Source organism: Aquarana catesbeiana, linkage group LG09, assembly GCF_042186555.1.
Source record: "Aquarana catesbeiana isolate 2022-GZ linkage group LG09, ASM4218655v1, whole genome shotgun sequence".
Taxonomy (NCBI): Eukaryota; Metazoa; Chordata; class Amphibia; order Anura; family Ranidae; genus Aquarana; species Aquarana catesbeiana.
In genome coordinates, this window is record NC_133332.1 from 255,701,351 (window position 1) to 255,725,326 (window position 23,976).

The window sequence follows — 23,976 nt, forward strand, 5'->3', positions numbered from 1 at the left end:
CACCCTAAGGTTCCACGGAGCCCGTGTTCAGAAAGGTTGCTCTAATAGTCTTGTATTTACCAACATTTGTACACAAGACTGCTTGTTCTGTATCTGTGCTGCAACAATAAAAAATTACATAAAACAGAACCCACATGTATGATGTAATGTTTTTTGTTGATTCTAGATATTACATTGAAAACAGTGCAATAACGTGGTTTAACAATCGCATGATCCCAAGTTTCAGCCTACTATGTTAAAAATGAAAAAAAAAAAATCATAATGGATAAGTACAAGAAGAGTATGAGTCCTTCCCCGATCACTTCTCTGTCCTTCATTCATCATTTTCTTTATTTTCAGACAACTGACGCTGGAGTCCACATCGTCTTCTCCTCCTCCGAAATACAGTCGAAATGTTTTGCAGTTTCCTGAGGATGTGGCGGAAGAGGTAAGAAATTTGCACTTATCATAAAAAAAGTGCTACTTGTAAACAACCTCTGATGTCATCCTTATAATGCATTTCCCTGTTTTTAAAGAACTCCATCTCATCAAATCTGTCAGAGATGTTTAGAACTTTTAAATATAACTTGTGGGTAATTTTTACTTGTTTTTCAAAACTGGGGTGGCTGCAAATAGATAATTTTGTGCAAATAAGTTGACCCCATAAACTAGATAATCAGTATGATTAACCACTTGCCGACCGCCCACAGTATATGTGGGCGAACGGCTTGTACAGGCAAAGCGGTGTACCCTTGCGTCATTTTGCTGTACATCACAATGTCAACAAAGCTGTTATGAATTAATATGACCCAGCTTTGCTTCCTTTTCTAGTGAGCTGTGATTGGCCCACAGCAATTACATGGTACCCAGGCCAATTACGGCGCCTCTGTACCATGTAATTAGCTGTAGCCAATCGCTAGTATACACAGCTGTCGTGAACTTAACCCATTCATAACAGTTTAAAGCATTGCTGGTATAATGATCTTTATTGTACCAGCAAAGTGTTAAAAAAATAAAATAAAATCCCTGATCATACCCCACCCCTTGTGGTAACATTGAACTACTCTGATGAAAGTATTAATACAATAAAATAGTAAAAAACTAAAAATGAAAACTAATTTTGAATAAAAAATTATTATATACATTTTTTTTTTTAACATGCTGTCACTAGTCAGTGTCCCTGATCACTGTCACTCCAGTCATATCATGTCGCTATACTGCGCTGGTGACAGTATGTAAATAAATTGTGGGGAAAAAAAAAAACCCTTTTTTTTTTTCATTTTCCAAAAAAGTGACAAAAAAATTACAATTTAAAAAACTGCATCTTACTAATTGCCTCAGACAGTCTACTTTCCAAAAAGGGGTCATTTGGGGGGTATTTGTACTGTCCTGAAATTTTAAGGGCCTCAATGAATGATTTGATCAATTTTCAAATATATATACACTTTATCGTACATCACCGGACACAGAGCCCTAGTAATAATTATATAGGTATATAACCACCTTTAGGTGATGGACACTGGCATGCCCAAGACAGGAAGTTGCCTCCCTATATAACCCCTCTCACACTGGGAGCACCTCAGTTTTTTTTTGCAAGTGTCTAAGGTGTTGGTCACGGTTAAAGAAGAAACTAGGTTTTGCCTGTAATGCCTCTCTTGGGAGGGCTAGACCCTGGGACCCAGTTCTTTGGTCATTTATTAAATACCAAAGCCTTTCTCGCGGGGTGCTATACAGGTCCAGGGTAGTGAAAATCCCTTTTAAGGAACCCGGTCCCTGAAGGTCTTTGACTCAGCCCGCTGTGATGGGTGAAGATTGGATATGTCTGGTTACCAGCAGAATCCTGCAGTGGGGATAAGGTAAGTGAAGGTCCTAAGGAACTTGGTTTACTTAGGATAATTCTTTGAGCAAAAAAGACTTTTTTTTTTTTTTCTCTTGTCATGCCTAAAAATCACCACTAGATGGCGTTGGGAGCATACTTGCTGGTTGTAAACCAGATTTTTTTTTTGTCATAATGTAGAGTATAAGATTTCCTATCATTTGAGCCCAGTCTTGCCACAAAGAGATAATCCAGCTCTGAGCAATCCTCTTTTATTGTTCAGTGAGATAAATCTTGACAGAGAAAAACTTTGTCAAATCCTCCCCCTTGCTGTGAGTGACAGGTGATTTACAGATCTCGTGCACTAGCCTAAGATACAGGCATTATTTATTAATTCCCACCCCTACTCCTTTCTTCAGCAGCTCTGCAAGGATTGGCTGTTCCACACCTCAGCATGATTTGGCATGCTGAAGTCATGTGGTTACTTTCCTGTCTTTTCACTGGATGTTAGAGATCATAGCAGAAGTTCAGTGTAAGAAATACACAGGAGAAAATGCATATTGACAAGGGGAGTGTAGAGGTGGGCGGGGAGTCTACTGACATCACGACTCCACCCACCGAGCTCCAGACAACAGACCCGCCCACAGAATCTGCAGTTTTTTGGGTCTCATAACAGACAGAGGGGAGACATTTGACAGGTAAAGATACATGCAGGAGGCATGTATATCCTTATAGATAACCCCCATGGCAGTAGTTTAGAAAGGATGACATTGGGTTTACATCCACTTTAATGGTTATCTCCACAATAGCCCTGTCCCTCTATGTAGGCCGCTGTGTCTGCAAAAAAAAAGGGGGGAATTTTTTGCATAGCCCTCTTCGGGTACTCCAGGACGGTCGCAGCCACTTTGGATGAGGGCCAGAGGGATTACTGCAGCTCCCCATAGCACAGTATCCTCCCTGTAAGACCATGCTCGGACTGTGGGCAGTCTGCCTCCCCATAGGGTCAGGATGTCCCTCTTCCTTCATGGCTTTGGGGCTTCCTTCCACCCCGCCGCTGCCGAGATATACAGAGTGGCGCTATGCACGCACACAGGATTCTCATTTTGAATTACGGAGGTGTTCCTGAGGTCGGGGCGGAGGGTGTGGCTTAGCGCAAGGCTGGAATGTGAGTTGGGGGAGGAGCAGTGTTCACGTCTTTTTTTTACTCGGCAGCTCAGAGCAGCTCAGTCCTTTAAGAGGCTTCAGTAAGGAGAGCATCTAACTGACAGAGGAGACACAGCAGCAATTTGGGGGCATTTGGGTGATGTATTACAGGCATTCTGAATGACACCTTTGCTCAAGCATCAGGCTGACCATTATTAGCAGCATTTATTGCTGGACTAAGGATCAGCGGATGCGCTTGTCTTTTTATTTACCTCTGTTTGTTGCTTTGCACTATGCCTCCTAAAAAAAACTGCAGCAAAAAAGGCTCCAAAGGCATTAGGCATCAGGCTCTGAGGACCCTGGTCATGCCTCCATAGTACGTTCCTCTCCGGACAGACCAGAGGTGGCTCGCCAGGATGAGCTGTTGGGTTTCCCTGGTGCAGCAGCTGTTTCCAATCCTCCAGCCCCTGTTTATGTTACTGAGGATGCCTTCTCCTCAACTCTGGTTGGGTTAGAACAGAAGTTAGCTGCTTTAATTGCATCCTCTTCCCAGAGTGTGAGGAAACGAGATAGATCTCCCTCCCCCGCGCCGGACCCCTGTCAAAGGAGCAGCAGTGGCCAGAGGAAGAGGAATTACCCTCAGGGGACCTTGAAGAGGGACAGTCTAATCATTCCTCATCGGGAAGAATCAACTGTAGAACCTTTTTCAGCCTTGCAATCTTAGAAATTGCTCGTACAATCCCTTACTGAAATGGTCCGCTCTGCTTTCAAGTTGCCCTTGACAGTCAGCCGTAAGGCCCATTTCTTCATTAGGTTCGCTAAAGCCCCTGCAGGCTCTTCACGCCTTTTCTGTTCATCCATTGCTGGAACAGCTTATATATGCTGATTGGGTTCACCCAGATAAGCATTTTCTTCCTCCTAAAAAATATTCAACTCTCTATTGGAAGAGAAATTTACCAGGAAATGGAGTATTCCAGTAATGGATGCTGCTATCTCCTCTGTGAATAAAAACCTGACTTTTCCTGTAGACAATGCTCAGATGTTCAGGGATCCAACAGATAAAAGGCTAGAGTCATCTTCCGGGATATATGCCAAAGATCGGGGAACCCGGATGTAGATCTATTGGCGTCCAATTTCAACAAGAAACTAGACAACTCAAGCACAAGAGATCCACTCGCTTGCGGGTCAGATGCGTTGGTGACCCCGTGGGATCAGTTTTCACTGATTTATGCATTCCCTCCTGTTCAGCTCCTACCTTGTCTTCTTCGCAAAATCAGGCAAGAAGGGAAGCCGGTGATTCTTGTAGCCTCGGCATGGCCCAGAAGATCTTGGTATGCGGCGATCATAAGGATGGCAGTGGGGGACCCATGGACCCTCCTGCCACATCCAGACCTGCTCTCGCAGGGACCAGTATACCACCCTAGCTTACAAACGCTAAATTTAATGATTTGGCTATTGAAACCCATATTCTGAACAATCGGGGTCTTTCAGGGTCAGTGCTGTCTACCCTAATTAATGCTAGGAAACCAGCTTCCAGAGTCATATATTATAGAGTCTGGAGAGCATATGTTGCCTGGTGTGAATCCAAAGGTTGGCATCCTCGGAAGTATGTCATAGGCAGGATTCTGGCTTTCCTGCAATTAGGAGCAGAAATGAAGCTGGCCTTGAGTACTATCAAGGGTCAGCTTGCGGCTTTATCGGTATTGTTTCAGAGACCACTCGCTTCTCATTCCTTGGTCAGGACTTTTATACTCGGCTTAATCCGCCAGTTAGGTCACCATTATGTCCTTGGGATCTGAACTTGGTTTTGTCGGTATTGAAAAAACAGCCATTTGAGCCAATACGATCTATTCCTTGGTCCTTTTGACAAGAAAATTAGTGTTTCTGATTGCGATATTCCGAATTAGCTGCTCTTTCATGTAAAGAGCCGTATTTAATTATCCACAAAGATAAAGTGGTGTTGCAGCCTCATCCAGTTTATTTGCCTAAAGTGGTGTCAGATTTTCATCTGAACCAGGATATTATCCTTCCTTCATTTTTTCCAGAACCTCGTTCTGGGCAAGAGAAGTCACTACATTCCCTTGATGTAGTGAGAGAAATTAAAGTCTATTTAAAGGCCACTGCTCAGATTTGGAAAACACATTTATTTGTTTTTCCAGACAGTCCTAAGAAAGGACAGGCAGCATCAAAAACTACTATTTCTAGATGGGTTAGGCAAATTATCATTTAGGCTTACAATTTGAAAGGGACGATTCCACCCTTTAAGATCAAAGCACACTCAACCAGAGCAATTAGTGCTTCTTGGGCAGTGCATCACCGGGCCTCTATGGCTCAGATCTGCAAGGCCGCAACCTGGTCTTCAGTCCATACGTTAACTAGATTCTATCAGGTGGATGTGAAAAGACATGAGGATACTGCCTTTGGGCGCAATATGCTGCTGGCTGCAGTATAGGTTCTCAAGTCTGATGGCGTCCTACTTATGTGTCTCTCTCCCCTCAGGAATTGCTTTGGGACATCCCATATAGTTATTACTATGGCTCTGTGTCCCATGATGTTCGATAAAGAAAATAGGATTTTTATAACAGCTTACCTGTAAAATCCTTTTCTTGAAGTACATCACGGGACACAGAGATCCCTCCCCTCTTTGCTCCCAGTGTGGGAGGGGTCATATAGGAAGGCAACTTCTTGTCTTGGGGGTGCCAGTGTCCATCACCTAAAGGTGGCGATACACCCATATAGTTATTACTATGGCTCTGTATCCCATGATGTACATCAAGAAAAGGATTTTTACCATAGTTTGTGGATGCTATAACTTTCCTACACACTAAATAATATATACTGATTGGGATTTTTTTTTTTTTTTTTTTTTTACCAAATGTAGCAGAATACATTTGATTTTATTGTATAGGTTTTATAACAATATGAACTATTTTATTTATTTTGTTACAAAATTTATAGTCCCCATCCCCCCCGCCCCTTTTTATTTATTTATTTATTTTTCATTTATATCACAAAAAAAGAAAAAAACCCAGGGGTGAACAAATACCACCAAAAGAAAGCTCTGTTTTTGTAAAAAAAAAAAAAATAAATTATAAAAATGTAATTTGCATCTTGCATGACCGCGCAATTGCCAAATAAAAGTAGTGCAGTGCTGAATTGCAAAAAATGGCCTGATTATGAAAGGGGGGGGGCCTTCCAGAGCTCAGGTGGTTACATTTCTGATCTCATCTAGCTTTGCTTTTGTGGCTAGAGGTCGTAGAAGCCTGGATTGGTGTTTCTCAACCAGGGTGCCGCAAACACGGGACCCAGTTTGTCTCAGTTCAACGTGATGAGTTGCCATTGTGCGGGCAGACTGGCAGCAGTATGGGAGCATTTTAAAGTGGTTCTAAAGGCTGTGTTTTTTTTTACCTTCATGCATTTTCTGAATTAAGATAAAAACGTTTTTAGTGCTGCTCCCTCCCCCAGTCCCCCCTCCCTCCTTATATTAACCAGAGCCTCATCTTGATCCAGTAATGTGCTGTTTTGCTTGCGTCTATCTAGCAAGGTTACTTTGTGGTATAAGCAAGGAAGCTAAGACCTCTACAGTGTGTAAATGTGCTTTTACAATACAAAGGTGCTGTACATAAACTATTACAATATTAGGAATACAATACAAGACTGACAGATTTTTATAACAAGAAAATGCCTAGCAAATAAACAGCCTATGGTCTGTAACAGTAGAAATACACTTAAGTTACTTAGCTCCAGTTACTGTGTTCATGATCTCCGTTGCTATTGGAGAACGGGCACCTTCTTGTTCGCTAGTTACAGATTCGAGTTTCCTTCGGTGTTAATCCGTGTTGAGTGGGCTTCATATCATTCTTTACTGCTCCTTTTATTTGGGCTTTTGTTTACCAGTTTGTTGACGATGGTTACAAAACAACCAAACTTCCAACTGTCAACAGTTCCCATTGTTACCAAGGCATTCGTTTGAGAAACATCCTCAGACAAACCTGATCTCTGTTAGAATAGCAATCAGACTAGATTTTATCACAGTCTTCTAGAAAAATTGTATATTTTATACAATATATAGTGTCTCTCTGCTCTCACCCTCCTCATAGGCTCAGAGACAGCTCCTGTAGCCATTGGCTAGCAGTTGCTGCCAGTGTGGAGGGTTGGCTCAGGAGTGGGCCTGCATGAGTGCCCCCATAGCGAGCTGCACATAATATAACTGGGTACTAATATTTATAGGTAGAGTTAAATTAGGGAATATCTGATTGCCTCTCGGGGGATCAGGAAATAATTACACCCCCCCCCCCCCCCCCCCCAGCTGGAGCAAATTGGATCATGCTTTGTTTTTTTTGCTTTTTTTGCCTTCCCCTGGATCAGCTGTGGATATAGGATTGTGTATATAGAGTTTTCTGTGTTTTTTTTTTTTCTATGTTGGTTGGTTAGCGGCGTATTGTGTTACCGATGGTTTACTTGGTGACTGTGGTCCCAACTGCCTTGCAATCATTCACAAGTTCCTCCCATGTAGTTCTGGGCTGATCCCGTTACCGTAAGCTTCACCGAGCGGGCTCACTGTTTCTAACAGCATGTCAAACAACAAGTCCTGCACTCTTAACCCCCGCGGCGCTGCACACTTATCTTACCGACAAGCCGCTCCTTATCGCGGTGTGCTGACAGCTTTCCTCCATAGAGCACTGTTTTGCTTTCAGCCGCTTCGTCGAGGAGGGAGGGGAAGAGAGAGGACTGGATGGGGGCGCTCCAGAACATAACCCCTGTACTGGGCGGGACTCCGCCCCATTTTCCGCGCCATTATTGGCAAGAATTCTCTTTTGTCAAATTGCTGAAAAGGCCCTTTTGGGCCGATATGCTTTGGCGGCTGAAATTTCGGTGCATTCCTAATTATTTTCCCCACTGTATCTGCCTGCTATGCTGCACAACCATTTATCTGGGAACTTCCTAGGTCAGAACTGCTGCATAGCAGGCAGCTTCACAGTGTGCAGATAGAGACTGCCTATAAGAGAATCGATCTGAGCTGTGTGCTGGGAAGGAGGGGGTCAGCAGACAGCCCAGAGCTGACATCAGTCAATGAGAGGAGAAGGAACGGAGGCAGATCCCAAAATTGTCTAGCCTCTCCCATGGGTATTTTTTTTTTACCAGAAATGTGTTTAGCAACCAGCGTGTTTTTTTTAAACACATGATTAGAGCCAGAGGCTCTAATAGGGTTCAAAAAAGGGTGGGCTTGGGGCGCAGAGTAGTGCGCCCCGAGTGCACCCACTTGTGTGACAATAGCAAATGAATATTCGCTATTGTCACACTGATTCTCCTCCCTGCCAATTAGGAAGAGGGTCCTGAGACCCATCACCCAATTGGCCGAAAGGACAGGCGATGCTATTGAATGCCTAGGAGAAGAAGGGAGGAGACGCATGGCGGAAGCTGCTGTGATGCAGAGGAGGAGGCGGCTCGATGGAAGCCACCGCCCGCCTGCAACCTAGATGGGGCAAGTGCGGGGCTGGATGACCGACCGTATAAACATTTTAATAATTTTCTCTTGTTTCTGTTGTGTGTTCCTTAGGTACTGATTTCTTCCCAGCACTCTGACAACTCTGCAGACAGCACTCTGCAAATCCATGAGATTTTCAGCCCCGGAGAAGGCACGTCCAAACCCATCCTATACACTGCAGAACAAACACAAGACTTCACAGCCCAACCAGCAACACCCATCGCAGCAGAGATCAATGAGTATGTACTGGTTTGTTTTCACTCAAAATATCAGTTGTGGAACAAGCAGATATGGGCATTGAAGTGACCCTGTCACTAAAAAAATCTTAGGCTCTTTTTTTTTTTTCATGGCCCATTTTGAAAGCAGTTGAAATTTTATGAGCCTTCGCATCAGTCATAGATCACAGACATTAGAAATAACATGGGCCAAAGTTTGTTCTATCAACCACTTGCTGGACCCGCTCACAGTAAATATACGTTGCCGGCTTTATTCCGGGTTTGGGGTGCGCCCCTGCTGTGACTGGACACAGCACATGTTTGTCAGATGGTTTCAGCCAATGTTTTTAGCTGAAACCTGCTGATGGAGCCGTGTCCAACCACAGCACAGCGTGTACACAGAACAGCGATCTGGCTCTTTCTTCCCCCTGAAAAGCAGGGAGAAAAAGCAAGCAGATCTGTTACTAAATGCAGCACACATTTCACATTGTTAGGTACATAGTTAACCCCTTAATTGCTCCTCATTGTTAACCCCTTCTCAGCCAGTGTCATTAGTACAGCATTACATCTGATCACTGTATTAGTGTCCCTCCCAGCCAGTGTCTGTTAACGCCAGATAGCCCACTACACAATCACAGTCCCACTATAATGCCTTGTACACACGATCGGACATTCAAACAACAAAATCCGTGGATTTTTTCCGACGGATGTTGGCTCAAACTTGTCTTGCATACACACGGTCGCACAAAGTTGTCGGAAAATCTGATCGTTCTGAAAGCGATGACGTAAAACACGCACGTCAGGACTATAAACGGGGCAGTAGCCAATAGCTTTCGTCTCTGAATTTATTCTGAGCATGCATGGCACTTTGTGCGTCGGATTTGTGTACACACGATCGGAATTTATCCGATCGGATTTTGTTGTCGGAAAATTTTATAGCCTGCTCTCAAACTTTGTGTGTCGAAAATTCTGACGGAAAAAGTCAGATGGAGCCCACACACGATCGGAATTTCCGACAACACAATCGGATCGCACTTTTTCCGTCTGAAAATCCGACCGTGTGTACAGGGCATAAGTCTCTGATCACCGCCATAACCAGCATAGTGTCTATAGCTGTGTAAAATTCCAGTATATATACCATAATTTGTAGACGTTATAAATTTCACACAAACCAATCAATATACACTTGGATTTTTTTTTTAATGAAGACATGTTGCACAGTACATTTTGGCCCAAATTTGAAGATATTTGATATGTTTTATAACAGAAATTAGAAAATAATATTTTTTTTTTCAAAATTTTCAGCCTTTTTTCTTTCATATAATAAAAAATAAACCCGGTGAAGCTTTATTTGTGCGAAAAAAAGGACTAAATTGAATTTGGGTACAGTGTGGCATGACCGCGCAATTGTCAGTTAATGTAACACAGTGTTGAATAACAAAGAATTCTCTCGCCTTGAAGGGGTTAAAACCTTCCGGTGGTTAAATTAATATAACATAAACAGCAATTGCATGCATAGTTCCAAACTGAAGGAACCTGGGTACAGGCAGAGTCCTAGTCTGACCCTAATAGATCTTGTGCCTACATAAAACATAAAGTTGCCCCCAACCTCCCTCTCACCACCAGTAGCACACTCATATTTTATACAGTCAGGGCGCCCGTTGCTATGCCCAAATCCTTCCAAGAACATCTTATTCAGATAACACAATGGCTGTTGGAATGTGGGATACCTTTTTATTTTATGTTGTGGCTTCTCTTTTTCCCTTCATGATGAGCTCTAGTGAACAGAGCTTCATCATATGACTGCTGCCCTATTATCAGTTCACTCTGAGCACTGAATATGTTGCCTATTCAGTAATGCCATCTGTATCACACTCTGGTGGTGGTGCCACAGACTTTGGGAACAACTGCCTTAAAGCTGCATTCCAGAAATTCAGCTCCTTTGTAAAAAGTGAAGGCACACTATGAGTTCAAGGAGGTGCCTGACCTCTCCTGGGCATATCCCTATTAGTTTACAGTACATCTGGAAAGTGTTCACAGCGCTTCACTTTTTCTACATTTTGTTATGTTAAGTTAATTATTTTCCTTTAAAATTCTACACACAATACCCCATAATGACAACGTGAAAGAAGTTTGTTTTAAATCTTTGCAAATTACTTAAAAATAAAAAAAAAATACATGTACATAAGTAGTCACAGCCTTTGCCGTGACACTCAAAATTGAGCTCAGGTGCATGCTATTTCCTCTGATCATCCCTAAGATATTTCTGCAACTTGATTGGAGTCCACCTGTGGTAAATTCAGTTGATTGGACATTATTTGGAAAGGCATACACCTGTCTATAAAAGGTGCCACAGCTAACAGTGCATGTTAAAGCACAAACCAAGCCATGGAGTCCAAGGAGTTGTCTGTAGACTCCCGAGACAGGATTGTATCGAGGCACAGATCTGGGGAAGGGTACAGAAAAATGTCTGCAGCATTGAAGGTTCCATTGAGCACAGTGGCCTCCATCATCCATAAATGGAAGTAGTTTGGAACCACCAGACCTCTTCCTAGAGGGCTCCGTCCAGCTAAACTGAGCAATCGGGGGAGAAGGGCCTTAGTCAGGGAGGTGGCCAAGAACCCGATGGTCACTCTGACAAAGTTCCAGTGTTTCTCTGTGGTGAGAGGAGAACCTTCCAGAAGAACAACCATTTCTGCAACACTCCACCAATCAGGCCTGTATGGTAGAGTGGCCAGACAGAAGCCACTCCTCAGTAAAAAGTACATGTCTGCCCCCTGGAGTTTGCCAAAAGGCACCTGAAGGACTCTCAGGCCGTGAGAAAAAAAATTATCTTTTCTGATGAAACAAAGAGTGAACTCTGGCCTAAATGGCAAGCCTCCTGTCTGGAGGAAACCAGGCACCGCTCATTACCTGGCCAATACCATCCCTACAGTGAAGCATGGTGGTGGCAGCATCATGCTGTGGGGATATTTTTTAATGGCAGGAACTGGGAGACAAGTCAGGATAGAGGGAAAGATGAATGCAGCAATGTACAGAGACATCCTTGATGTAAACCTGCTTCAGAGTGCTCTGGACCTCAGACTGGGGCAAAGGTTAATCTTCCAACAGGACAAAGACCCAAAGCCCACAGCCAAGGTAACAAAGGAGTGGCTAAGTGACAACTCTGTGAATGTCCTTGAGTGGCCCAGACAGAGCCCAGACTTGAACCTGATTGAACATCTCTGGAGAGATCTAAAAATGGCTGTACACTGATGCTCCCCATTCAATCTGATGGAGCTTGAGAGGTCCTCCAAAGGAGAATGGGAGAAACTGCCCGAAAATAGGTGTGCCAAGCTTGTAGCATCATACTCAAAAAGACTTGAGGCTGTAATTGGTGCCAAAGGTGCTTAAAAAAAGTATGGAGCAAAGACTGTGAATACTTATGTACATGGGATATTTTTATTTTTAATAAATTTGCAAAGATTTCAAACAAACTTCTTTCATGTTGTCATTATTGGGTATTGTTTGTAGGGTTTTGAGGAAAATAATGAATTTAATCCATTTTGGAATAAGACTGTAACCTAACAAAATGTGGAAAAAGTGAAGCGCTGTGAATACTTTCCAAATGCACTGTACATCTGATAGTTTTATTGCACTCCAGGAATACGGCTATTGCTGTATTTCTCGGAATCCAATGCTCATGTTACAGGTCTAAGCATCTTCAACATTAGAGTCAATGTGCTATGCCTACCCTTCCCCTCCTCCAGGCCAATCACAGAAGCTTTTGTATTTTGTGAACTCATTAACAAAATACAAAGGCTTCTCTGAATGAGAAGCAGGGGGGGCAGGCATAGCTGCTCTGTGTGCCTATCTCTTCTCTCTCACAGCTCCGAGTATCAGTGTACTCTTTGGCAGAGCCATAAACCTGTCAAATATAAATAGGGTAAGTTCAGGAGATTTCATGCACTTCCTTGGACTTAACTCATAGCGTGCCTTTACATTTTGCAAAGTGTCTGGATTTTTGGAATTCAGCTTTAAGAGGTATACAGATGTTCGGCCTTTTGCACACTGACCAAAGAATCTTGAGCATCCAACCTCTCAGGTGTATCTGAGGTCTCATCCACCTCCTACAGAAATCTAGTTTCACCTGTTGGCCACAACGTCACTGGTATGACTCTGCGGTCATGTAGTGGCCATGTGGTAGAACGGCAAAAGGTGCAGCATCCAACACATGCGAAAGTGATGCGGATGTGGCATCTAAAAGTGTCAAATGCTGAAGATAGCCATTGTTGCTTTGCAAGAGAGCACAGATCTGAGGGACGGGCAGAGGGACAGTCTTATTCCTTTTACAGGTTGGGATTTTCCCTTAGCAAACAGAGTCATTAAGGGCATTGATGAATTCCGCTCTCCCTTCTGACCTGTAGAAGATATATTAGACAGCCTCAGCCAATGTTCCTTTGCTGACCACACACTCGACGCGTTTTGCCCTGGCCATGGGGGCTTAGTCATTAGAGTTCACCTATGACTAAGCCCTGTGGGTGGGTCGAAACACTTCAGGGAGGTGTGGTCAGAAGAGGAGCGCTGGCTGAGGCCATTTAATATATCTTCTACGGGTCAGAAGGGAGAACGGCGTTCATCGATGATGGTCATTGCTGCTGCTGGATGCGATACTCAAATGCCAGCGCTTCTATACCTGAGGGTCGAGGGAGAAAACCTCATACACTCCTGCTTGGAGCGTTGCTGCAAAGTCTTTTAGAGTTACTAAGGGCTTATCTAAAGGGGTGTTGATGTTAAATGGCCTGCTAAATGTGCTTCACATATTGTGACCATGTATTGATGACGGTGGCTCGGTATATGACTGGTTATCAAAACTAAAGAACATTGCTTACAGCAATATGGGCTGTGACACTGCAGCACCTAATCAGCGCTATTCCTGAATGGTCTGTCCACCACTGGGAGCAGTTATGGGTATTGTGCACCCACCACTTGAAAAGTCCCATTTGTAAGCTGTAAAACTCAGATTTATTTTCTATTCTCTCACAGCGAATCGGTGCAGGAGATTATTATTGATGATTCAGTTCTGCAGCTGCAGTCTTTGGCTGAGCAAAATCCAGTCCCCAGTAGCTCTGCAGGGGAAGAGGGACTAGCGCTGGATTTGGTGCAAGCGAACTCCGCTGAGGATGCAGATAGCATGATCAGTTCTATTCTGAATGAGAATGCAGCCAGCAGCAATGAATTGTTATACCGGTAAGTAGGACAAAAATGTAATCAGTTGAACCGATTAAAAGCAGATTTTGCAGCAATATTCATCTCGTCTTTGGTGTAATCACACTTAGGACTTGTTCACACTTTACTACATTTCTAATGCTTAACAAATGCTTCTATAGCATTAGTATGGGCATTAGACTCTCTTTAATGAGCTTTAATATTTGCGATAAACTGACATCAATGAGCTTTAATATGTGCAATAGACTGGCATCAATGAGCTTTATTATGGGCATGGCGTCAATGAGCTTTATATGGGCGTGGCATCAATGAGCTTTAGTATGGCCGATAGACTGGCGTCAATGAGCTTTAGTTTGGGGATTAGACTGTTGCTAATGAGCTTTAGTATGGGCGCTAGACTGGCGTCAGTAAGCTTTAGTATGGGCATGGCATCAATGAGCATTAGTATGGGCGTTGGCCTCACTTTAATGAGCTTTAGTATATGTGATAGACTGGCATCAATGAGCTTTAGTATGGCCGATAGACTGGCGTCAATGAGCTTTAGTGTGGTTGATAGACTGGTGTTAATGAGTTTTAATATGGGCGCTAGACTGGCGTCAATGAGCTTTACTATGGGTGCTAGACTGGCATCAGTAAGCTTTAGTATGGGCGTGGCATCAATGAGCATTAGTATGAGCGTTGGCCTCACTTTAATGAGCTTTAGTATATGTGATAGACTGGCATCAATGAGCTTTAGTATGTGTGATAGACTGGCGTCAATGAGCTTTAGTATGGGCATAGCGTCAATGAGCTTTTTAGTATGGGCGAGGAGTTGAGCTTTGGTATGGCCGATAGACTGGCGTCAATGAGCTTTACTATGGGCGATAGACTGGCGTCAATCAGCTTTAGTGTGGGGGATAGACTGGTGTTAATGAGCTTTAGTAAGGGTGCTAGACTGACATCGGTGAGCTTTAGTATGGGCGTGGCGTCAATGAGCTTTATTATGGGCATGGCGTTAATGAGCTTTAGTATGTGCGATAGAGTGGCGTCAATGAGCTTTATTATGGGCAGTAGACTGGTGTCAATGAGCTTTAGTACGGGCGATAGACTGGAGTCAAAAAGCTTTAGTATGGGCAAAGGACTGGAGTCAATGAACTTTAGTACGGGCGATAGACTGGTGTCAATGAGCTTAGAATGCATTAAGATAAAAAGTCGTCTGCCTTTACAACCCCTTTAAAGCGTTGCATATGGAGAATTTTTCAGTATCGTAGTTTGGCACCATTTGATAGGCGGACGCAATTTTAAAGCTTGACGTGTTAGGTATCTATTTACTCAGCGTAAAAGTTGGGTATTATATTGTGGTGTGCAATAAAATTCAATAAAGTGTATCTTTTCGGAAAAAAAAAAGTGTTTGAAAAGCCGCTGCACAAATACCAGGTGACAAATAATTGTAACACCCATCATTTTATTATATAGGTCCTCTCCTAAAAAAAAAAAAGAAAAAATCTTTATTATAATGTTTGGGAGTTTCTAGCAAAAAAAAAAAAAAAGAAGATTTTTACATGTATATTAGAAGTGTGAGAATTGGCCCGGTATTGAAGTATTTAAAGTACTGGTTCCAGTTATCAGCTCCAGTTTGGGAATGTTGAACACAAATTGTAATGAGTGTGTTGATTGCCTTTTGATGGCCTTCTAGCAGTTTGTTTAAATTGGCAATCAGCAGTCCCATAAGTTCTGTGTTCAACGTTTACAAACTGCAGCCGAACGGTATTTTAACCACTTCTGGACTGCCCCATAGCAGATTTACTGCTACAGGGCAGCCTTACTGTGCAGAATCGTGATTCCGCACTTCCGCCTACAGGGGGCGCTTCTGCTGTGATTAATCACAGCAGAAGCTGATCTGCAGATGCCAGGCACTGGATGTCCACCAGTACCTCCGACTGTCGGGCAGAGACTCAGAACAGAGCTCTGCCTATGTAAACAAGGGAGATCTCCATTTTGACAGGGGATGGATTTTGTGTCCTTGCACAGCAGGGAAAAAAAAATCTGTTACTGCCCAATAGTAAAAGCAGCACACAAACACTGGCTAGGCACACATTTACCCCTTTGATCGCCCTTAATGTTTAACCCCTTCCCAGACAGTGTCATTAGTACAGAGACAGTGCATATTTTTTAGCAGTGAGGGAATCTAAATTAATGAACATTTAGCAATCCGGGCTGCAGCTGTCACCTCTACACATAGAACTGAGCAATCAAAACTGCTGATCGCTCAGTTCTTGAGTCTGCTCTGAGCACAGAGCAGTGACTGTCGATCACAGATCTCTGCTCTGCCCCTCCAGCGCTCACTGGAGCACCGAGCTGTGGAGGGTGGCAGGAGTGGTTGGCTGAGGTTCTAAGCAGGGAGCCTTGATCGGCTCTGTGACTTCAGCCAACAGCCTGCTTTAGCCCACTGTCCGCTGAATCTGGGACTTAAGAGTGCAGAACTAAGGCTGCATTCACACCTGAGCATAGCGTAGCGATTTACTGGCGTTTTTATTTGAGCATTTTTGAGTTTATCACAAGCATTTTACAGCTTTGGGCATTTTTGTTTGACCAATATAAAGCACAAGTGGGGATGAGAGTTGCTGTTTCAGCAAAAAACGAGCGACAAAATTATTGTAAAACGCTCATGTCGCACATTTTCAGGCGTTCCCAATGAAGTCTATGGGCCCAACCTGCCTCCAATCTGCCAAAAAGAAACTCATGTAGAAATTTTAGTTAGGTAATGGACAGGGTATGATCCATATCCTCATCAAATTGGTAGGTACTATGCCCGGCGAGTGTGGAGATGCGACTTGGTGTACATCTTGCGGCATGTATGCGTTCCTTGATTATCTGATCGAGGCAAATGCTGTATAAAATGTAAGCACATTGTTTCCCTGGAAGCCCAGGTTCTGAATCTGGGAAAGCAATTGTCAACACTGAGAAGACCCTCCATACTAAAGGAGAGTCGGTAACGTACCTGGCAGGGGCCAGCACAGAGGTGGGTGGAGACAAAGAGGTGCAGGCACCAGAAAAGAGTAGATGGGTGACACTCAGGAAGGATAGAGGGGGAAGTGCCAGGGAGGCCCATCCTGTCCTGGAGCATCCCAATAAGTAGGTTCCATTGAGTCACATTGGTGAAACCAGTTGGGGACCAGCACTGCTGGAGCTGAGGGACTCTAGCTGCTGGCTGAAGAACTCCTCCAGTGAGAGTGGGGGGGGAGCGAAGGGACAGGATAGACAGTTTCTGGTGGTAGGGGACGCAATTCTTAGGACAGAGAGGCCAATCTGTGAAAAAGACCTGAAGCATCGAACTGTATGCTGTCTACCGGGCACATCACGGATCTGGTGGACAGATTACTGGAAGGGGCTGGGGAATTCCCGTATGTCATGGTGTACGTTGGCACCAATGACAAAGTCAGAGGCAGATGTAGTGTCCTAAAGAACGATTTTAGGGACTTAGGAGCTAAAAATCGGTCACCAGTACTATAGAGGGGATGGACAGCACCCAAATGAGGAGGGTGCAGATGTGCCGGGAGTAAAGATGGTCAAAAAGTTAGAGGGGTTTTTAAACTAGGCGACGGCGGGGTGGGTCCAGAGGTAGAGGGAGTCAGTGCGGAACATGGTCCAGAGGGTAGTATTGGGGGCATTAGTGGTAGGTTGACTAAAGCACATAAACCCAAGGTAACTATAGTACCAAGTCCCTAGTTGCAATCTCGGAACACCCAATAAAAGAATAATATGCAACTGGTCTAAACTACGTGGCATGTTCACCAATGCCAGGGGCCTGGCGGATAAGATGGGTGAACTTGAGATACTGTTGTACGAGGAGGATTTGGATTTTGTGGGAATTTCAGAGACTTGGTTCAACAGCTCTCATGATTGGCTGGCAACCATTCAAGGGTATACCCTTTATCGCAGGGATAGAGAGGGTAAAAAAAGGGGAGGGGTATGCCTATATAACAAGAATAATGTGCAAGTGAATGTGAGAGATGACATCACTAAGGGAGCTAGGGAGGAGGTGGAATCCTTATGGGTAGAGCCCCAAAGGGATGAAGCTAAGGGGAAAATAATACTGGGAGTATGCTATAGGCCCCCTAACCTGTGGGAGGAGGGGGAGGCGGACCTCCTATTACAATTTGGATTTGCAGCAAGGATGGGAAGTGTTATCATAATGGGGGATTTTAATTATCCAGACAGACTGGACAGAGGGAACCACACGTTCGTCTAAGGCTCGCCAGTTCCTAAATGTCTTGCAGGACAATTTCATGGGTCAGATGGTAGACGCACAAACTAGAAATAAAGCATTACTAGATCTACTGATTACCAACAATACAGACCTGATCCCGGATGTGGAAATACAGAGAAATTTAGGAAACAGCGATCGCAGTTCAATTGGCTTCAGTATAAATCACAAAAAAAGGAAACCCAAAGACACTGAATTTCAAAAGAGCCAACTTCCCTAAACTACAAACCTTGCTAGAAGGCATAAATTGAGATAAAATCTTAGGAACAAAGAACATGGAGGAGAGATGGGTTCGCTTTAAGAACATACTAAATAAGGGCATTAGCCAGTGCATCCCATTGGGTAATAAATTTAAAAGAGTGAACAAAAGTCCTGGATAGCTTAATGCTAATGTAAAAATGCATATAAAAGCAAAAGAGAAGGCCTTCAAAAAATACAGGGTTGAGGGATAATAATCAGCATTCAAACTTTATAAAGTATGCAACAAGAAATGTAAGGGTGCAATTAGGGCAGCTAAGATAGAACACGAAAGACACATAGCGGAGGAGAGCAATAAAAATCCCAAGAAATTCTTTAAGCATGTAAACAGTAAAAAATGGATGACAGACCATATGGGCCCCATAAAGAATGAGGTAGGACATCTGGTTACAAAGGATGGGGAGTTGACGAAGGTATTGAATTTATTTTTCTCAGTTTTCACAAGGGAACCGGGGGGGCTTTAGTAACCAAAACTGCAGCGTTTATCCTCATGACACAACACAGGAAGCACCTCCATGGTTAACAGAGGACAGAATTAAAATTAGACTTGGGGAAACTTAACACTAATAAATCACCGGGACCAGATGGCTTGCACCCGAGGGTACTTGGGGAACTCAGTCAAGTAATTGCCAGACCATTGTTCCTCATTTTTACTGAGAGTCTACTGACTGAAATAGCACCACCTGATTGGAGAAAAGCCAATGTAGCACCAATATTTAAAAAGGGCCCAAAATACATCCCTGGGAATTACAGACCAGTTAGCCTAATATCAATAGTATGCAAGCGCTTGGAGGGGATGAGGGACTATATACAAGATTTTAGTCATGAGAAAGGTATCATTAGCACTAATTATCATACATTTATAAAGAATCATTCTTCCAAACCAATCTATTAACCTTCTATGAGGAGGTGAGTTGCCATCCAGATAAAGAAAGACCCGTTGACGTGGTGTATCTGGATTTCGCAAAAGCATTTGACACAGTCGTCCCCCCCCCCCCCATAAACGTTTACTGTACAAAATAAGGTCTGTTGGCATGGACCATAGGGTGACTACATGGATTGAAAACTGGCTACAAGGGCAAGTTCAGAGGGTGGTGATAAATGGGGAATACTCAGAATGGTCAGGGGTGGATAGTGGGGTCTCACAGGGTTCTATGCTGGGACCAATCCTATTTAATTTGTTCATAAACGACCTGGAGGATGGGATAAACAGTTCAATCTCTGTATTTGCCAACAATTCTAAGCTAAGCAGGGCAATAACTTCTCCACAGGAGGTGGAAACCTTGCACGAAGATCTGAACAAATTAATGGGGTGGGCAACTACATAGCATATTAGGTTTAATGTAGAAAAATGTAAAATAATGCATTTGGGTGGCAAAAATAAGAATGCGATCTATACACTGGAAGGAGAACCTCTGGGGGAATCTTGAATGGAAAAGGACCTAGGGGTCCCAGTAGATGATATGCAATGCCAAGCTGCTGATAACCAAGCAAACAGAATATTGGCATGTATTAAAAAAGGGATTTACTCCAGGGACAAAGCGATAATTCCCCCACTCTATAAGACTCTGGTCCGACCGCACCTGGAGTATGCTTTCCAGTTCTGGGCACCAGTCCTCAGGAAGGACTTAATGAAAATGGAGCGAGTACAGAGAAGGGCAATAAGGCTAATAAAAGGTCTGGAGGATATTAGTTATGAAGAAAGGTTGCGAGCTCTGAACTTATTCTCTCTGGAGAAGAGATGTTTGAGAGGGGATATGATTTCAATTTACAAATACAGTACTGGTGGCCCCACAATAGGTATAAAGCTTTTTTGCGGAAAGGACTTTAACCAGACACATGGCCCCTCATTAATATTAGAAGAAAAGAGGTTTAACCTTAAACTATGTAGAGGGTTCTTTACTGTAAGAGCGGCAAGGATGTGGAATTCCCTTCCGCAGGCAGTGGTCTCAGCGGGGAGCATCGATAGTTTCAAAAAACGATTAGATAATCACCTCAACGACCGCAACATACAGGGATATACAATGTAATACTGACAAATACATAGGTTGGATTTGATGGAGTTGTCTTTTTTCAACCTCACCTACTATGTAACTATGTACTTTTTTTGAGCGATGAGCGTTTTGCTTTAGGGGCAGAACGCTCAGATGTGAAGAGCTGACATTGAAATGAATGAGAATTAGCTTGAGCGTTTTAGAGCTACAAGCTTCAAGCAGAAAATCGCTCAGGTGTGAATAGGGCCTAAGTGCAAAACGGCTTTGGCCATACTTCTCTTTTGAGTCGGCTTTTGAGACTCTGACAAGCCAGATCGTATTTTTCTTTTACAAAGGTTTATTAGCATGTAATCCAACATATCAGGTCAAAATTTAGACGGTTACATTGATAGGCGAACAAAAGGCAAAACAAACAATGTATAGTAATATAACGGAGACATGAGCAGTAGGAATATGCGGCTATCATACTCAGTGTCCCATGGAGCAAAGCAGAAAAATGGAAGACCAGAAATAGCTTTCCGAGCTATCCTAGGCATCATAGGGTGTCTGCAAATGAGAATGTCCACATATAGAACCTGCATATCCAAACAAAATCAAGCTCAAGAATCCCCCATTTGGGGAGGATGCAATATAAAAAGTAAAACTAAATTCAAAACAATATAGAAAACCTAAAGTTTTAAATATAACCATTCTGACCAGGACAATAACTAGTAGCCTGATAAACCTATGGATTAAATGCATAAAGCATAACAGGTTGAAGAGAAAGCAACCAGAAAGAAAAGAGAAAAAATCTGGTAGAAGAAAAAGGATAAGAAGAAAAAAGGAGTGTCCAGAGGGGGAGCATTAAATCGAGAGACGTGTACTGTCAAACCGAGTAGGCTGAGTATGTGTAATCCGTGGCTGAAAGGATGGCCGTCAACTTCTTGTTCACCATGACATCATTCATATGATTTTTGACCACCTCAAAGCTGAGAGTGGGGATTTTCCATGCCCTCGCAATAGTTAATTTAGTTGCAGTAAAGAGATATTGGGCCAACTGCCGTTCCGGACATAGCAACTCAACAATTTGGCTTTGTAGGGGTCCCTTTTAAGATTAACTTATAATAAATTACGAAGAAGGGTATAGACCCTGACCCATAGCCTGCACACCCTCGAGCATGATCACCCAATATGTGCTATGAAGCCTTCTTGTGAGCATCCCCAAAAACAGAGAGGAGAGAGTAAGTTGGGATAAAACAGGCCAATCTAGCCGTGTATAATACCACCTATACAACACTTGATAGGCATTCTCCAATACAACAACATTTCTCAAACATTTGGAAAGGGCTATGGTCATAATCTGCCAGTCCTCTGGATCTAACTGCCTCCCCAGTTCTTTTTCCCACTAGAGATGATAGAGCCCCATTGGGGGCTTTTTTGTAGAAATTCTAGATGAATATATCAACTATATCAGACCTGGAGAGTGGGGTCTAGCTCTACATAGGCTCTCAAATGGAGTCGGAGTGTATGGGGTATGGCGAGATTTAATGAGTTGTTGAAGAAAATGCTTAAGTTGTAGTTAGCTATAGTGTTCTCGCAGGGGGATCTCGTGAGAAGAACTTTCATTTTATTATTTTTATTTTTCATACAAGAGCAAGGGTTATCTGCCACTACCAAGCCCTATATGCTGGATTACCTGCTTAGATAGCCGGATGATGATCCAAGCAGGACAGTTGTCCTCACCCCAAACAAGCTTACCTGCAGCAAACATATGCCCCAAAATACATCCAAAAAAAAGAGACCAGCGGCATGCCATAAAATCCTTCATAAGTGAAGCTTTACTGTTCGGTAGTTCTTGGTTTTAGCACCTTGCTAGCTAAGGGGGTACCCGCTGCCTTCTATGTATAGGATCTACAGGTTTCTTTTATGACTGGATATTGTTAGTCTCGTTGTTGAACATATCCAACCTAGTAGACAACCTTTTCTTCTGTGTCTAGGATCACAAGTCACTATCTTTGCCTGATTTTATGGAATCATCTGATTTATGCCGCAAGATTCTAATATTTGTGTTTTTTTCTTTATTAGAGAGGAAATCCAAGACTTCCTGAGCTGTATTGATGCTAGTCTGGAAGAGCTGCAGACTATGTTCTGTAAAAAGAAACTCAATGTGGATGATGATGTTATTGACGAGGTGAGAAGGTTGCAAAAAATGCATTATTATTATTTCAGGTACTTCTATAGCGCCGTCAAGTTAAGCAGCGCTTTACATATACATTGTACATTCGCATCGGTCCCTACCCTCAAGGAGCTTACAATCTAAGGTCCCTAAACTCACACATACTAGGGCCAATTTAGACAGAAGCCAATTAACTTACCAGCATGTCTTTGGAGTAATGATTGTACTTTACCAGTTTATTGTTTGTAATTTTTTTCTAATATTTGCATTTCTTTAATGTACAACATTCTGTAGGAAGTGCCTTGTGCAGAGGTAAAGGCTGTATTTGTCAGTTATTTGGGGGGGGGGGGGGGGGGATTTTGAGAGTCTAGCAATTGTATTTCATATTGAAATAGCTGTAATGCCGCGTACACACGAGTGGACTTTTCGACTGGACTGGTCCAACAGACCGAGTCCGGCGGACAATTCGACCGTGTGTGGGCTTCATCGGACCTGCAGCAGACTTTTTCAGTCGAAAATCTGACAGACTTAGATTTGGAACATGTTTCAAATCTTTACATCTGAACTCTGCCGGACCCAGTTCCTATCGAAAAGTCCGCTCGTCTGTATGCTAGTCTGATGGATGAAAACCGATGCTAGGGCAGCTATTGGCTGCTGGCTATCAACTTCATTTTTAGTCCGGTCGTACGTCATCACGTATGAATCCATCTGACTTTGGTGTGATCGTGTGTAGGTCCGTTAGTTGGGAAAGTCCGCCGGACATGCATTGTGAACACAGGAAGTCGGCTGCTCATCACCAGGTCCTACACCACCGTCCTCCTCATCAGGAGCAGTCTCTTCCGGATTCAGATAGCCAGCCAGTTTCTCCCCCACCAGTGCTGTGTCTGTCCTCTGCTGCAAGGACCCTGAAGCCTCCTGGGATATGTGACATTGATAACCCTGGAGGCTGCAGATGTGGAGGAGATGTCATGCTCACCTAGGCAAGAATGGAGGGCGTTACCGGGGCCAGACCCAAAATATTCTGGATGGGGGGGGTCTTATATATTGCAACCATGCAAAGTCATAATAATGATTGAAGGTCTGCTTAAGTCTTGCAGTTCGGTCTCTAAGCCTGGGGTTAGGCTAATGTATGATGGAATTTTTTTTTTTTTTTTTTGTGCTATTGTAGTTGGGGAATGGTGCTGTGAAATGTATAATGTTTGTGCTTTTAAAACCTAATGAGCATGTCTGGAATACAAGCATAGGAAAAATGTGGAATAGCCAACTGCAGCGTAGCCTTGTACATTTGTATTTCTGATTGGGTCTAGGAAGCCAGCAGGCCAGAGTTCACATAAGGTAATACATGAAGGCAAGTCTTCTTTTATCTCTCTAACTTTTTGCAGCTTTTTAAACCTGACTTGTCATCCTCAGATAATCCCGTAACTGAACCCAACCCCAGCACAGCAAATGTAAGTTCATCTTTTATACGTGATTT

At 43.3% G+C, this 23,976-nt stretch overlaps 1 protein-coding gene across 1 annotated transcript in view; it reads left to right on the forward strand.

Moving 5' to 3' along the window:
• Positions 1-23,976, forward strand: part of LOC141108537 (heat shock factor protein 3-like) — a 77,616-nt gene that overhangs the window by 44,690 nt on the left and 8,950 nt on the right. Inside the window, exons 7-11 of the mRNA XM_073600218.1 lie at positions 340-427; positions 8,499-8,665; positions 13,667-13,870; positions 22,412-22,517; positions 23,885-23,950. Of these exons, the coding sequence (XP_073456319.1) occupies positions 340-427; positions 8,499-8,665; positions 13,667-13,870; positions 22,412-22,517; positions 23,885-23,950 (631 nt within the window). The remainder of the gene's footprint in view (positions 1-339; positions 428-8,498; positions 8,666-13,666; positions 13,871-22,411; positions 22,518-23,884; positions 23,951-23,976) is intronic.